This window comes from Bufo gargarizans, chromosome 6 (assembly GCF_014858855.1).
Source record: "Bufo gargarizans isolate SCDJY-AF-19 chromosome 6, ASM1485885v1, whole genome shotgun sequence".
NCBI classification, from domain to species: Eukaryota; Metazoa; Chordata; class Amphibia; order Anura; family Bufonidae; genus Bufo; species Bufo gargarizans.
In genome coordinates this window covers 252,060,287-252,076,861 of record NC_058085.1, presented here as the reverse complement: position 1 = coordinate 252,076,861, position 16,575 = coordinate 252,060,287, and the positions used below count along the sequence as shown (strand labels likewise).

The window sequence follows — 16,575 nt, the reverse complement described above, 5'->3', positions numbered from 1 at the left end:
CAATGTATTGCCTATTGTGCCCCGGGCTTTGGCATAAGTAATTACTTCCTGTAGGAACACACCCTGCTCTACAGCCAATGCCAAGGAAAAACAGAGTGAAACCTACCCCGCTAACAAAGTGGATGCAAGGGTGCTGCCTAGTGTCATCTGCTTGTCACGTGCTAATCCTCTCAGAATTTCATGGAGAAACGACCAAAACAAAGTGCCTTCGTCGGTTATCAACGCTACAAGAAAATGGCAGCTAGGTTACAGCGGCTTTGTATTGTTAGCAAACGCTTGCGTGTTTTACATTCACTGGCGCCGTGGCCATTTTGGATTCTGGCACTGCCCGCACTCCATGTATAGCGCTAAGCTAATGAAACCAATCACGCGCGACTAGAAAGTCACGTGTACTCTACGAGGCCGAAGCCCCGGAAGTAATAGGGTAGGATTACTTCTGGGACAGAGTACAGTCGGGTGTTAAGTGAAGAGAGAGGGGTCTGTTTGGCGTATGTATTGGCTTATGTGCCTATGGCTATAGGGTTTTATGTATTAGATATGGCGGATAGGTTATAGGGTGGTGTCTTCCAGGGTTCTCCTGGGGACGGGGCTTATTGCCTTGGTTTAAGATGGGATGTGCAAGAAACCATGGGCAGAAGTGGTGTGTTTTTTTTTGTGTTTTTTTTTTTTTTGTGTGTGTGTAAGAAAGTGCCATTGTTTTTCTAATCCTGGACAATCCCTTTAAGACCTTTAGGTGATAAAGCAAATTCATAGTGATCTCTAAGATGTTTCTTTAGTTGTGTCTGGAGGCAGCCATTGGAAGTCTGCACTGTGTTATGTATGGGTATCTTCTAGTACTATCCTTGAAATTAAAGGGGGTTCCGGGATTTTAATACTTAGTGAAGTCTCGCGACACTTTGCGTAATATCTTCATAAATTGAAAAAACAACAACTCTGGTTCTGTTCGGGAAATGTTTTTTTTAAAAATTTTTGACGTTATTACGCAAAGTCTTGCGAGACTTTGCGAAGTAAAAGCTTCGGCTCATCGGAGCCAATACATTCTAATACTGTACGAAGCGCTCGCTCCGTACAGTATTGAAACAGAGTTTTATGCGAAATAACTTTGGATGTTTCATCTGAAGTCGAGTCGCTCATCCCTACTGATGAACTATCCTCAGGACAGGTCATCGGTATCTAATCTGTGGGAGTCCGACACCCGGGACCCCCGCTGAGCTGCTGTGAGTGCCACAGCCTTCTCCATGCTTTCCAAGCACAGTGCCATACATTGTATAGTAGCTGTGCTTGGTCTCACACTCAGCCGCATTGAAGTGAATGGGACCGAGCGTGATACCAAGCACAGCCACTATACAATGTGTGACGATGCTCATAGGAATGCCTTCTCAAACAGCTGATCAGTGGAGGTCCCGGTTGTCGGACCCCCAACCATCAAATACTGATGGCCTATCCTGAGAATGTCATTATTATCGAAATAGTGGTTTCCAGAATTTTCCATAATTGGTGCAAGGGCAGCAAACACTGTAAACATATAATTACCATTACTTATGCATTCATCCCACTGTTGAAGCCACACTTATCCTGCCATGATGATGCCATGTGCATCACTGATATGTCTGCTGCGACAAATTTCTGTCCTGAACGGTCCCGCTGGCTTGTTTGGCATGAGGCTAGTGATCGGCTGCAGCATTTATGTAAATTGTACGTAACATCATTGCTGCAGGTTACCGCAATGCCCACCGGCCCCATTGACTGTAATGGGATCCAGCTGATATCTGGCTGCTACCCGACAAATATGCCAGGATTCGGCCAGGTCTCCGCCGGACCAGATTATAGTCAATAGGGTTGACAGGCATTGCCGTAATATCCAGCAACTATACTGCACGTGTGAAACCAGCCTAAGTAATGGTTACTTTTCCTTTTTCTATACAATTTCCTACCGCAGCGTGACAGTCTATGGCAGTGATGTCGAACCTTTTAGAGGCCCGAGTGCCCAAACTGCAACCCAAAACCCACTTATTTATCGTAAAGTGCCAATATGGCAATTTAACCTGAATACTATAGTTCAATATAGTATATATTCCATGTACTTTATCATTTAGCTATTAAAGCCTGCCTACATTCAGTGCTCTGCGCTGATGAATGGCAGGAAAAGTCTAAGGCATATTGGTACACAATAGACTTTTATCACAGTGTGGGTGCCCACAGAGAGGACTCTGAGTGCCGCCTCTAGCACCCGTGCCATAGGTTCGCCATCACTGGTCTATGGTGTCGCACTGCGACACGACAGTTGCAAAAAATCCAACCAAGTTGGATTTTTTTTTGCAACTGTCACATTGCAGCATGTCGCAATGTAGTTGTACCCTTTTTGTCATCCGACTCATGTCACTGTGTAGCTGTAACTTGTTCATCAGATGGTGCCCACCGAACATAGAGAATCTTGTGCTGGTGTATTTTATCATGTATTACGTGTTTATTGATTTTTGTCTCCAATGTCGGACAACTTTTAAGGGGTTGTCCGGGTTCAGAGCTGAACCCGGACATACCCACAATTTCACCCAGACATTTCATGCTCCGATGCTCTCCTTTGCCCTGCACTGGATCGCACAGGGCAAAGGCATTTTATGGAGTTCCGGTGACGTACCGGGCTCTCCATAAGGACTGCTAGGCGGAGGCTTCTGCCCAGCAGTGAGCCCGGTGATGTCACCAGCCCTAATAGGCAGGCTTTAGCGTTGCCCTAGCCTGTAAAACAGCTTGGGTAGCGCTAAATCCCGTCCATCAGCACGTCTCATGGAGAAAAAATTGTTTTTCATTTCACTGCATTTCCAGAGTTAGAACTATTTATTTTTACCTATGTAGCTGTATGTAGGCTTATTGTTCATGGGATCAGACATGCCTTTAGAGCAGGGGTGCACAACGTTTTCCTGGTTGGGAGCCACATTGCCAGACTGAACCAATGACGAGGGCCGAAATTAAAATTTAAAGGTGTATTAACAACTGAAATGTTGTACTTATGGCATATTGAACACACATTATATAACATTAATGTCTAGTTACACTTCCAGGACTCCCATCTAATGGGAGAAATACATGAAAAATGCATGTGAGCAGCCACAAGACATAGGCATACATGTCTGTTACCAGATGGTTGGGGGCCGCACAGAATGGTATCAAGGGCCGCAGGTTGTGCACCCCTGCTTTAGAGTCATGCATTCTGTTATGCATTCCATCATAATAGAAGTCTATGGCTAGCATAACGCATCCGTCCAATTTCCGTTATGCAGGAGAGGATTATGAAATAAAATAAGATTGTTCACAAGATGATTGTTTGTTCAACTGATGTTCAGCCATCAACCAACTTCTAAAATGTATGGCACTCAAGACTGCTAGGCTGTCTGTAAGGTGTGTGTGTGGCACCGCATAATTAGTTATGCAGTAATGAAGGACCTGGGGGTGTTTATTAGCTACCCTGCGATTATATTCACAGGGGGCTGATGGGTTCTGAGGAAACCCCCTCCACTGTCTAACTGCCTAGATGCCACGTTTGCTATTGGCAGCAGCATCTACAGGGTTAAAGAGTGGGGATTGTATCCAGGCCATTATAACAGGAATCCGAATGCTTGTAACAAAATATAGAATGTGATCCAGTAAAGAAAGAAATGGTAACTCAGATGATATACACTACTCACAAAAAGTTAGTGATATTTGGCTTGTGGGTGAAATTTCAGGAGGAACCTAAAATGCGCTCTAACCTTTACAGGCGAACTTAATGTGACCTTCTCTAAAAATTTGAATGCACATGTCCAACTGTTCAATGTTTCAGTACTTTTTGCACAACTTGCTGTTCTCTAAGGGTACTTTCACACTTGCGGCAGAGAGATCCGGCAAGCCGTTCCGTCGCCGGAGCTGCCTGCCGGATCAGGCAAAACGTATGCCAACTGATGGCATTAGTAAGACTGATCAGGATCCTTATCAGTATTAAAAATGCCTGATCAGTCGAAAAAATGCAAAACGGATTCGGCATTTATTTTTTTCACCTTTTTTTTCAGTCTGCGCATGTGCAGACAGGAAGGACGGATCCGGCATTCCGGTATTCTGAATGCCGGATTGGGTACTGATACATTCCTATGGGAAAAAATGCCGGATCCGGCATTTAGGCATGTCTTCAGTTTTTTTCGCCGGAGTTAAAACCGTAGCATGCTACGGTTTTCTCTTTTGCATGATCAGTCAAAAAGACTGAACTGAAGACATCCTGATGCATCCTGAACGGATTGCTCTCCATTCAGAATGCATGGGGATAAAACTGATCAGTTCTTTTCCGGTATAGAGCCCCTGTGACGGAACTCTATGCCGGAAAAGAAAATACGCAAGTGTGAAAGTACCCTTACAAGGAGCTTAACAGCAAAATTCACAACAGGTAAATGATCCATGAATTGCTCAATAAATTTCCTGGTTCAATTAGAATTGGTATTTAACCACTTCAGCCCCGCTAGGTGAAACCCCCTTCATGACCAGAGCACTTTTTACACTTCGGCACTACACTACTTTCACCGTTTATCGCTCGGTCATGCAACTCACCACCCAAATGAATTTTACCTCCTTTTCTTCTCACTAATAGAGCTTTCATTTGGTGGTATTTCATTGCTGCTGGCATTTTTACTTTTTTTGTTATTAATCAAAATGTAACGATTTTTTTGCAAAAAAATGACATTTTTCACTTTCAGCTGTAAAATTTTGCAAAAAAAACGACATCCATATATAAATTTTTCGCCAAATTTATTGTTCTACATGTCTTTGATAAAAAAAAAATGTTTGGGCAAAAAAAAAAAATGGTTTGGGTAAAAGTTATAGCATTTACAAACTATGGTACAAAAATGTGAATTTCCGCTTTTTGAAACAGCTCTGACTTTCTGAGCACCTGTCATGATTCCTGAGGTTCTACAATGCCCAAACAGTAGAAAACCCCCACAAATGACCCCATTTCGGAAAGTAGACACCCTAAGGTATTTGCTGATGGGCATAGTGAGTTCATAGAACTTTTTATTTTTTGTCACAAGTTAGCGGAAAATGATGATGATTTTATTTTTTATTTTTTTTCTTACAAAGTCTCATATTCCACTAACTTGCGACAAAAAATAAAAAATTCTAGGAACTCACCATGCCCCTCACAGAATACCTTGGGGTGTCTTCTTTCCAAAATGGGGTCACTTGTGGGGTAGTTATACTGCCCTGGCAATTTAGGGGCCCAAATGTGTGAGAAGAACTTTGCAATCAAAATGTGTAAAAAATGACCGGTGAAATCCAAAAGGTGCACTTTGGAATATGTGCCCCTTTGCCCACCTTGGCAGCAAAAAAGTGTGACACATCTGGTATCGCCGTACTCAGGAGAAGTTGGGGAATGTGTTTTGGGGTGTCATTTTACATATACCCATGCTGGGTGAGAAAAATATCTTGGTCAAATGCCAACTTTGTATAAAAAAAATGGGAAAAGTTGTCTTTTGCCAAGATATTTCTCTCATCCAGCATGGGTATATGTAAAATGACACCCCAAAACACATTCCCCAACTTCTCCTGAGTACGGCGATACCAGATGTGTCACACTTTTTTGCTGCCAAGGTGGGCAAAGGGGCACATTTTCCAAAGTGCACCTTTCAGATTTTGCAGGCCATTTTTTACACATTTTGATTGCAAGGTACTTCTCACACATTTGGGCCCCTAAATTGCCAGGGCAGTATAACTACGCCACAAGTGACCCCATTTTGGAAAGAAGACACCCCAAGGTATTCCGTGAGGGGCATGGCGAGTTGCTAGAATTTTTTATTTTTTGTCGCAAGTTAGTGGAATATGAGACTTTGTAAGGAAAAAAGAAAAGAAAAGAAAAATCATCATTTTCCGCTAACTTGTGACAAAAAAAAAAATATTCTAGGAACTCGCCGTGCCCCTCACGGAATACCTTGGGGTGTCTTCTTTCCAAAATGGGGTCACTTGTGGCGTAGTTATACTGCCCTGGCAATTTAGGGGCCCAAATGTGTGAGAAGTACCTTGCAATCAAAATGTGTAAAAAATGGCCTGCGAAATCCGAAAGGTGCACTTTGGAATATGTGCCCCTTTGCCCACCTTGGCTGCAAAAAAGTGTCACACATCTGGTATCGCCGTACTCAGGAGAGGTTGGGCAATGTGTTTTGGGGTGTCATTTTACATATACCCATGCTGGGTGAGAGAAATATCTTGGCAAAAGACAACTTTTCCCATTTTTTTATACAAAGTTGGCATTTGACCAAGATATTTTTCTCACCCAGCATGGGTATATGTAAAATGACACCCCAAAACACATTCCCCAACTTCTCCTGAGTACGGCGATACCACATGTGTGACACTTTTTTGCAGCCTAGATGCGCAAAGGGGCCCAAATTCCTTTTAGGAGGGCATTTTTAGACATTTGGATCACAGACTTCTTCTCACACTTTCGGGCCCCTAAAAAGCCAGGGCAGTATAAATACCCCACATGTGACCCCACTTTGGAAAGAAGACACCCCAAGGTATTCAATGAGGGGCATGGCGAGTTCCTAGAATTTTTATTTTTTTTGCATAAGTTAGCGGATATTGATTTTTTTTTTTTTGTTTTTTTCTCACAAAGTCTCACTTTCCGCTAACTTAGGACAAAAATGTCAATCTTTCATGGACTCAATATGCCCCTCACGGAATACCTTGGGGTGTCTTCTTTCCGAAATGGGGTCACATGTGGGGTATTTATACTGCCCTGGCTTTTTAGGGGCCCTAAAGCGTGAGAAGAAGTCTGGAATATAAATGTCTAAAAATGTTCACGTATTTGGATTCCGTGAGGGGTATGGTGCGTCCATGTGAGATTTTATTTTTTGACACAAGTTAGTGGAATATGAGACTTAGTAAGAAAAAACAAAAACAAACTAAAAATTTCCGCTAACTTGTGCCAAAAAAAATGTCTGAATGGAGCCTTACCAGGGGGGGGGGGGGGGGTGATCAATGACAGGGGGGTGATCACCCATATAGACTCCCTGATCACCCCCCTGTCATTGATCACCCCCCCTGTAAGGCTCCATTCAGACATCCGCATGATTTTTTACGGATCCATGGATACATGTATCGGATCCACAGAACGCATGCGGACGTCTGAATGGAGCCTTACAGGGGGGTTATCAATGACAGGGGGTGATCAGGGTAATCAGGGTGATCACCCCCCTGTCACTGATCACCCCCCCTGTAAGGCTCCATTCAGACATCCGCATGATTTTTTACGGATCCATGGATACATGTATCGGATCCACAAAACGCATGCGGACGTCTGAATGGAGCCTTACAGGGGGTGATCAATGACAGGCGGGTGATCACCCATATACACTCCCTGAGCACCCCCCTGTAAGGCTCCATTCAGACGTCCGCATGCGTTCTGTGGATCCGATACATGTATCCATGGATCCGTAAAAAATCATGCGGATGTCTGAATGGAGCCTTACAGGGGGGGTGATCAGTGACAGGGGGGTGATTACCCTGATCACCCCCTGTCATTGATAACCCCCCTGTAAGGCTCCATTCAGACGTCCGCATGCGTTTTGTGGATCCGATCCATGTATCCATGGATCCGTAAAAAATCATGCGGATGTCTGAATGGAGCCTTACAGGGGGGGTGATCAGTGACAGGGGGGTGATCACCCTGATTACCCCTGTCATTGATAACCCCCCTGTAAGGCTCCATTCAGACGTCCGCATGCGTTTTGTGGATCCGATCCATGTATCCATGGATCCGTAAAAAATCATGCGGATGTCTGAATGGAGCCTTACAGGGGGGGGGGTGATCAGTGACAGGGGGGTGATCAGGGAGTTTATATGGGGTGATCATGGGTTTATAAGGGGTTAATAAGTGACGTGTGGTGGTGTGGTGTTTCTGTACTGACCTACTTGAGTCCTCTGGTGGTCGATCCTAACAAAAGGGACCACCAGAGGACCAGGTAGGAGGTATATTAGACGCTGTTATGAAAACAGCGTCTAATATACCTGTTAGGGGTTAAAAAATTCGGATCTCCAGCCTGCCAGCGAACGATCGCCGCTGGCATGCTGGAGATCCACTCGCTTACCTTCCGTTCCTGTGAGCGTGCGTTCACAGGAAGTCTCGCGAGAGGACGCGTATATGCGTCCAGGAGGAATGAATCAACCACCTCCCGGACGCATATGTGCGTACAGCGGTCGGGAGGTGGTTAAAGAGTCCTCCTCATCATGCTCTTCACATTTTGACATCATAAGATCAAGGTGACACCTAACAATTGATCAACAGCACCTTGATATTTTGAGGCTTCAAGCAGGATGTTCTCATATGCAAGTGGCCACAGAGTGTCATCAGCAGGTTGCAACGGGGATACAGAGAGACTGGAAGAGTCACAGAAAGGCATAGAAGTGGATGTCCTTTGTCCACATCTCCCACTGATGAACGCTTGTAAACAATGCCCTGCAGAACCAGATAATGAATGCCACACAACTCCACGCACATTTAAGGGAGGTGAGAGGCACCTAAGTTTCTCATCAGACCATTCAAAACTGTTTACATCATAATGGTCTGCATGGTAGCCGACCTGCAAGGATACCTGATCAAAGGCATCATCGCCTTGCATGGGCCAGGGAGCATCTACGCTGGACAAGGGACCAGTGGGCCTCAGTGCTGTTCACTGATGAAAGTTGATTCACGCTGAGCAGAAATGATGGCCATCAATGATGTTGGAGACGTCAAGGAGAGCCACTGTTTGCCTTTGGTGGTGGTGGGCAGGTGTGTCTAGTCAATACAGAACTGCCCTACACTATGTGAATGGTACAGTGACAAGCCCATACTGCTTGAATAACATCATTAATCCAGTCATTGTGCCTCTGCATGCACAACACAGGCCTAATTTAATCTTCATGGATGACACTGTGCCAGCTCATCGAGGTCGCATCATTAGGGAACGGCTGCTGGAGACTGGAGTACCTCAAATGGAGTGGCCTACACTTTCTCCAGACCTGAATCTCATTAAAAACCTATGGGGTCAGCTCTAAAGGCTCGTAACTTCAAGAAGAGTGGGATGCCATGCCTCAGCAGACAATAAGTCAACTTGTGAACAGCAGCAGAAGTCGTTGTCAAGCTGTAATTAATGCTCAAGGCCACATAACAAGTTATTGAGACATTGACATTTTTTGTGGGGCTGTTGTCGGCTTTTGTCTCAATAAATTTTTGCGATGAGGAAATCACCATTGCATGATTCTACTTAAATGCCCTACTTTAATGCTATAAAATCACTGTAGCCACTGTAGCGTGAACGTTTTACATAAATTTCACCCGAAAGCCGAATAACCCAAAATTTTTGTGAGTAGTGTATATGCATACACGCCCCCTGAGAAAGCGGAGGAGCGAGACGTGCGTCGGGGTGCGCTCTCTGCCAGACCTGGGTTTGTTCTATCTGTGCCTCCTATCAACTCTAGGTAATATGTTATAGTACAGGGTGGGCCATTTATATGGATACACCTTAATAAAATGGGAATGGTTGGTGATATTAACTTCCTGTTTGTGGCACATTAGTATATGTGAGGGGTGAAACTTTTCAAGATGGGTGGTGACCATGGTGGCCATTTTGAAGTCGGCCATTCTTTGTTTTTTCAATAGGAAGAGGGTCATGTGACACATCAAACTTATTGGGAATTTCACAAGAAAAACAACCCTTTTTCAGGTGCTGCACATCTCGTATCTTCACAGCATATGCTGTGAAGATACGAGATGTGCAGCACCTGAAACTACAGATACTGGAAGACTGTGCTAGCATTTCTCCTGCGGTTTTGCTATCAGTGTGTGAAGAGTGGAAGAAGAGGGTTGCATTGACAATCCAACACAATGGGCAGCACATTGAACACATTTTATAAGTGGTCAGAAATTTGTAAATAACTCATGAAAGAATAAAGTTACGTTAAAACCAAGCACACTATTGTTTTTCTTGTGAAATTCCCAATAAGTTTGAAGTGTCACATGACCCTCTTCCTATTGAAAAAACAAAAGTTGGATTCAAAATGGCCAACTTCAAAATGGCCGCCATGGTCACCACCCATCTTGAAAAGTTTACCCCCCTCACATATACTAATGTGCCACAAACAGGAAGTTAATATCACCAACCATTCCCATTTTATTAAGGTGTATCCATATAAATGGCCCACCCTGTATAGTTTTTTTAATTATTCAACATTTATTACTACTATTGTTGTCCCTCCATACTGCTTATGCACTAGCTATAGGTGCTGTTATTTCACCCTTGTTTCTGGCTCCTATTTTGCAGTTGTCGTATGTTTATCTGTGGGGGTTGGAGGCTTGTATGTGTATTGGGGGTAGGGTTTATATTGCCTGCTCAGTTCCCTATTCCTCTTTTGGATTTTTGGATTCATGTACCCAGAGTCAGGCGGCTGAGCTGCTTATCGCGGCGCTTGTCTGCACTGCTGCTACTCATTTTATCATGGTCTATGGTCTGTTATTATATTTATTATTTAATAAAATATTTGTTATAATTGTACATGTGTGTCTTTTGTTTCAATTGGTTGTGTGATACACGTACCATGCCAGATTTTACAGCAGGTCTTCAGCTTTATATTGTAGATTGTAGATGGATAACGCCCATTTTTCATGACCTGGCCACATCTCCAGTGCCCTTTTACATTTGTACCATAGATGTGCAGTCTGGAAACCCCTTATAGGTCTTATAAACTGATGACTAGGCAGAAAGAGTGATGATTGGTGCTTATCTGGCCACTGAGGCTATCACTGTCAGCAGAACTAATACACTGTGGTGGTCACAGGCTTATATACATGCGGCTTTGTTTGGTACTTGAGCTCTGCCACATAAAGGTGTATTCCCATCTCAAACGTAAATGTCTGATAGATGCTGGAGCCGCACATATCTCTAGGACAGCTCATCGACCTCCTTCCTCCTGGATGCAGAGGTCCAAGGCAGTAGGATCTACGGAAGCAGTCGGGTAGTCTTCAAGTCTACAAGTGAATCTTGAGATGTAAGAAAATGTTAGTAGAGCAGAATTGTACAAAGTCCAGGGGCCCCAAAGCTAATGTTTCTAGAAGCTTAACTTTATCCTCTATTTTGGCTTGTGTGGAATCATTACTTGGCCACTAACAGTACAGTATGTAGTCTAGCCGTGCCTTGTTGTGCAGTAGTCCATAGTTTCCTGGTGGACTTAAAGGAAGCCGTTTGAAGTGTATCTCTCCAGCGATTGCACTATTACTATACTGTGGGATTTTTTTAATAGTACAATTCTCTTAATATTGGATCACTGGAGGTCATCTCTGGATACACTATAGATTAATTTCCTAACTGCTTTGGAGAGACATCTCTCCCTTGTGTTACTTCTATTTAGTTGTATACAGACAATTAAATTCTTCAGCTGCAGGATGAAAAGTCATTACTCACTCTTTGAGATGTTCTCTTCCCCATTCAGGTGCTTTCAGTACTGGATCCTCCCGGTCAAAGCCTCCTCTTAAGTTCTGCAAGACAATGGTACTTTCCCCAACGGACCCATCAAGGATGGATAAGGACAAGAACAACAAAATATTAAACCTCACCCTGGAGATCATCTACCTGCTGACCGGAGAGGTGAGGGATTCTGGGATGTAAGTCACATGACATGCCTATCAAAACAGGAAAATGACCAGAGAAGTGTTTTGCCATGCAAAATTGGAAAGAGTTGAGTAGTCCTGTTAATATATAACAAGATATTTTGATGTCTTACGTAGGATTACACCATAGTTAAGAAAACATCTGGTGAACGTGTGAACCCCAGTAGTCCTACTGATGACTCAGAAGGATACAGCAAAGTCCAGATTCCCATCAAGCTGTCACCATCTGACTCGATAATACATGACAAAGAAAATGAGCAGAAGATCCTGGAACTTACCAACAAGATCATTGAGCTCCTTACTGGGGAGGTAATCAGTCGTTTTTGGGGGGGGGGGGTTAGCATCTGGATGATGACTGTAACCTTGGGAATGCCAGCTTCGTGTAAGTGTACACTGTCCATTACATTCCATGCATAAAACATTTTCTGCAGGGAGAAAAATATTTTGAAGGACACAATGATGTGTATCAGCATGTCATCATGGAGGACCACCAGGATCCCACATCACCAGGTACAAGGAGCATTTCATATATTATAGGAGAAAGTAGCTTTGGAGGTACTAGATACTCATCGTCTGAATAACATTTTTAAAGCATATTAGTCACTGTGTACATTTTCTGCAGATGGATCCAGTAATAAAAATACACCAGAGAGATGTCCCAGTCCCCATTATTCCCAGGATTGTCGAGGGGAAAATGACCCAGATGACAACCAGGAGGAGGAAGCGGAGGTTTTAAAAAAAACCAAGATCTGCTCTGTATGTTCTGTAGAGAATATGTGTAGATCTGGATAATTTGATTTGAAAATTGAAAATAAATCTTGAAATATTATTTTGCTTTCAGGTTGATAACATTTATTTTATTAATGTTGATGATGCGGAGGAAGAGCAGATGTATGTCGTGAATGATTATCAGGAGGAGAATGAGGGGAAAATTCCTGCACCTGACATATCGGGTAAGATGTTGTACATGAGATGTGGTAGCCAGGGGCGTAGCTATAGGGGATGCAGAGGTAGCAGTCGCTACCGGGCCCAGGAGCCTGAGGGGGCCCAAAGATCCTTGTGCTGCATAAGAAGACACACAAAGCACTGAGGGAAGGGGGGCCCAAGCCTAACTCTTGCACCAGGGCCCATGAGCCTCTAGCTACGCCCCTGGTGGTAGCTACTGGGTAGAACAGGCAATTCTTCGCTGTGATGGGTCATTCATGTTGTCTTGACTTAGGTAATGATTAACAGATGTCGCGGCTCACTGCTGTTAGTGGATGATGCGGTGCTGCAAGCTAAAATTGAGGACGCCTCACCTCAATGTAAGAAAAACTGATGAAATAGAAGAGCGGGCACTCACTCTGTGGCAAAAACACTCAGATTTAATAATAAAATCAATGAAATATAAATGATAATAAAATACTATATTATCATTTATATTTCATTGATTTTATTATTAAATCTGAATGTTTTTGCCACAGATTGACTTAGGTAATGTGGTTAATTTTAACTGCATCTTGTCCTTCTCTTTGCAATCGCCTACATTTTTTTAAATCAGATAGTGTTTATTGAAACATTTTGAAAGATAGGATACACAAAAAGAAACACCCCTCCCTTCAGCTTTCCTATCCTATCACACTTTCCAAACTCATCCACTTTGCTTGAGTATAGTCCACATATATTGGAAATGTCTCAGTTGAACAGCTCCAGCCAGGGAGAAGAGAAGGAGTTTATACTGGGAAAAGTCCAATCCGGAAGATAGTTTGCATGAAGGTGGCTTATAGTGTCTTCACAAGACAAATACAGTGACCCACCAACAGTTCCAGTCAGACCCATTTCTCATATGATCAATAAGTAAGAAGGTTCACATTCTACTAATCCCTAGAAACAGTTACAGCTCAATGTACTACATAAATAGGACATATAGAGATGGGAAGGAAGAGTGATCAATTAAAAACATTCCAGGCCTCAGCTCATCAAGGGATGAGTTCACAGGATCCAACTTATAAGAAGGGTACACAGAGCGAGACCTGGAGCATCCTACCAAGACCACAACACCTTAAATTTTTGTATTGCTCCTTGTCTCTGAAAGATATATTTCTCCCATCTTAAAGCCATTTCGACTTTAGCAGTAAACTTTGATAATACAAGTGGCACTGTGTCTTTCCAATTGAAAGTGATCAGTTTATGAGTTAAATAAAAAGGGCCAGTCTATGACTCTTTCATACAAGCCGTTCAGAAGTATATCCTAGAACACAAATAAGTGGGTAAAAAGGGATGGTACAATCATACACTGACCTAATAAAGTTAACAACTTCTCTCCCAAAACTCTGTAGTCTAGGGCATGACCACATGAAATGGATAAAGTCAGCACCAGATGCCCCACATCTATCACAGTGAGTCAGTTTTAGATCCCATGTTATGCAGCAATAATGGAGTGTTATATATTCTATGCACTAGGTAGATCTGAGGCACTCAGTACTAAATCTCATAAACTGAAGCATCTCCTCTATTTATCATTGTCTATAGGCTCCCAGGTCCTTTTCCCTCTTCTCTTTCAAGAAAGTGCTACTTTTTGAGAAATTCCACTACAAGGCATTTGTAGTATAGGGAAATTACCCCTTTAATATATGGCAGGACAACCCCTTTAACATTCTACTTCATGGTGGCTTCTTCCTCTTTCATATTTATGCACTAAACCTACTAAACCTTCACACATCGGTGTTTTGGTCAGGGAGTTCCATCAGTGATTGTAAGCCAAGACCAGATGTGGAGGCTACACTGATGGAAATCACTGACTGTGTGAATTAAGCCCAAATCAGTGTTCAATAAGCTTCAGACCTCTCCCACATACATTATGATTGTTTTTGTTTTCTGAATCCCTGTTTTGTTTTTATCCTTAGAATCGGTAAGGAGATATACATGTGAGCTTTGCTGCAAATCTTTTACTCGGAAATCGCACCTTGTTGAACATCAAAAAACCCACACTGGGGAGAAGCCGTTCATATGTTCTGAATGTGGGGACTGTTTTACACTTAAGGGAAACCTTGAGAGACATAAGAGAATACACAGAGATGAAAGGCCATTTCAGTGTTTAGATTGTGGGAAATCATTTTTTCAGAAATCGGATCTTGTTGAACATCAGAGAATTCACACGGGGGAAAAGCCGTATCCATGTGTAGTATGTGGGAAATGCTTTATAAAAAAATCAGCCCTTGTGAAACATCAGAGGACTCACACAGCAGAGAAGCCATTTTCTTGTACAGAATGTGGGAAGCGTTTTAGCCAGAATACAGGGCTTGTAGAACATCAAAAAATTCATAGAAATGAGAGACCGTTTTCGTGTTCATATTGTGGGAAAAGTTTTACCCAGAAAGGAGGCCTCGCTGAACATCAGAGGATTCACACAGGAGAGAAACTTTTTTCGTGTTCCCAATGTGGCAAATCATTTACTAAGAATTCAGCTCTAATTATTCATCAGAGATTTCATACGGGAGAGAAGCCATTTATGTGCTCAGTATGTGAGAAAGGCTTTACCCAGAAGTCAGATCTTGTGAAACATCTTCGAATCCACTCAGGAGAGAAGCCGTATGCATGTTCAGTGTGTGCAAAGCGATTTACCCAGAAGCCAGATCTTATTGAACATGAGAGAATTCACACAGGGGAGAAGCCATATTCATGTTTACAATGTGGAAGATGTTTTACCCACAGATCAAACTTTGTAAAACATCAAGTTATTCACTCTCAGTTTAGTGCAAAGTCACAGGCTGCGGTAGAAAAAACCTTGATCTCCCATGCCCCTATTTTAAACTTTGATTCAACGAATGAAGATAAATCTTAAGATAATAAGTATGAACATTTTGAAGAACTGTGTGGAGTTGCTTTGCAATCCTGTCTTCATGGTCACATCAGGACTTAAGGCTTTTGAGTCTACTCAGTGTTTGGACCCTGTAGTGCTTATAATGTTTTGATAATACTGAAATGGGTAGCAAATATCAGAGAGACACTCCTATTTATTAGGTAGTGGAGGTACGCTCCTGTCTCTGCTTTAAAAGAAGACATACTTCATTAGCATTATTTTAAAGGCATTCGCCAGTTTTGAGGTAAAGTGCATTCTTTTTTTAATCATTTTCAAGATTTCCACTTGCAGTTGGTGACTGGAAACCCCTGCTGTATCTGCTGATTAACCCTTCACATACAGCGGTCAGCACTGACGGCGGCACGTGCAGAGATTACAGAGGGAGGGGGCTCCCTTGACTTCATCGGCCCCCCATGCTGCGGTGACAGGGGGGCAATGGTTGTTATGGCAGCCCCGATGTCTTACACAGGCTTCGGAGCCTGTCAGCTATGGAAGCCCAGGAGAGCCAGCCCCCAAGGCTGGGTATCCTAGGCACCTTTCAGCATCTTACTGTGTAAGACGCTGACAGTTCAGTTCAGTACAATACAGAATGTAAAAAAATAAATGTGTTTTTTTTAATAATAAAATAAATTAAACTTTCACCATAAAATAATGTATGATAAAAAAATATATAAACATATTAGGTATTGCCGCGTCTGTAACAACCTGCTCTACAAAATATCGCATGATCTACCCCCTCAGGTAAACTCCGTAAAAAAAAAAAAAATCCAAAAATGCAATTTTGTTTGTCAGCTTACATCAAGAAAGTGTAATACCAAGCGATCAAAAAGACATATGTACCCCAAAATAGTACCAGTTACCTCATACCACAAAAAATGAGCCCCTACATAAGACAATCGCCCCAACAAAAATATGGCTTTCAGAAAATGGAGACACTAAAACAAGATTTATTTATTTTTTTTCAAAAATGCTTTTATTGTGTAAAACTGAAATGAATTAAAAAAAAGTAGACATATTGGGTATTGCTGCATACATAACAACCTGCTGTATAAAAATATCACATGATCTACCC

At 42.6% G+C, this 16,575-nt stretch overlaps 1 protein-coding gene across 3 annotated transcripts; it reads left to right on the top strand.

Annotated features, from left to right (window-relative positions):
- Positions 1–436: 436 nt before the first annotated feature.
- Positions 437–16,176, top strand: LOC122940069 (zinc finger protein OZF-like). 3 transcript variants are annotated; one of them, XM_044296408.1, is made up of 8 exons: positions 453–488; positions 10,917–11,043; positions 11,485–11,639; positions 11,780–11,971; positions 12,094–12,172; positions 12,285–12,418; positions 12,504–12,615; positions 14,548–16,176. In XM_044296408.1, exons 3-8 carry the CDS (start codon positions 11,541–11,543, stop codon positions 15,483–15,485), a joined length of 1,554 nt encoding a protein of 517 aa, XP_044152343.1. In that variant the 5' UTR covers positions 453–488; positions 10,917–11,043; positions 11,485–11,540; the 3' UTR covers positions 15,486–16,176. The 3 variants fall into 3 exon arrangements, with proteins under 3 accessions (XP_044152342.1, XP_044152343.1, XP_044152344.1); XM_044296407.1 differs by lacking the exon at positions 10,917–11,043 and having other exon boundaries at positions 437–488; XM_044296409.1 differs by lacking the exons at positions 453–488; positions 10,917–11,043 and adding an exon at positions 696–733.
- Positions 16,177–16,575: the final 399 nt, after the last annotated feature.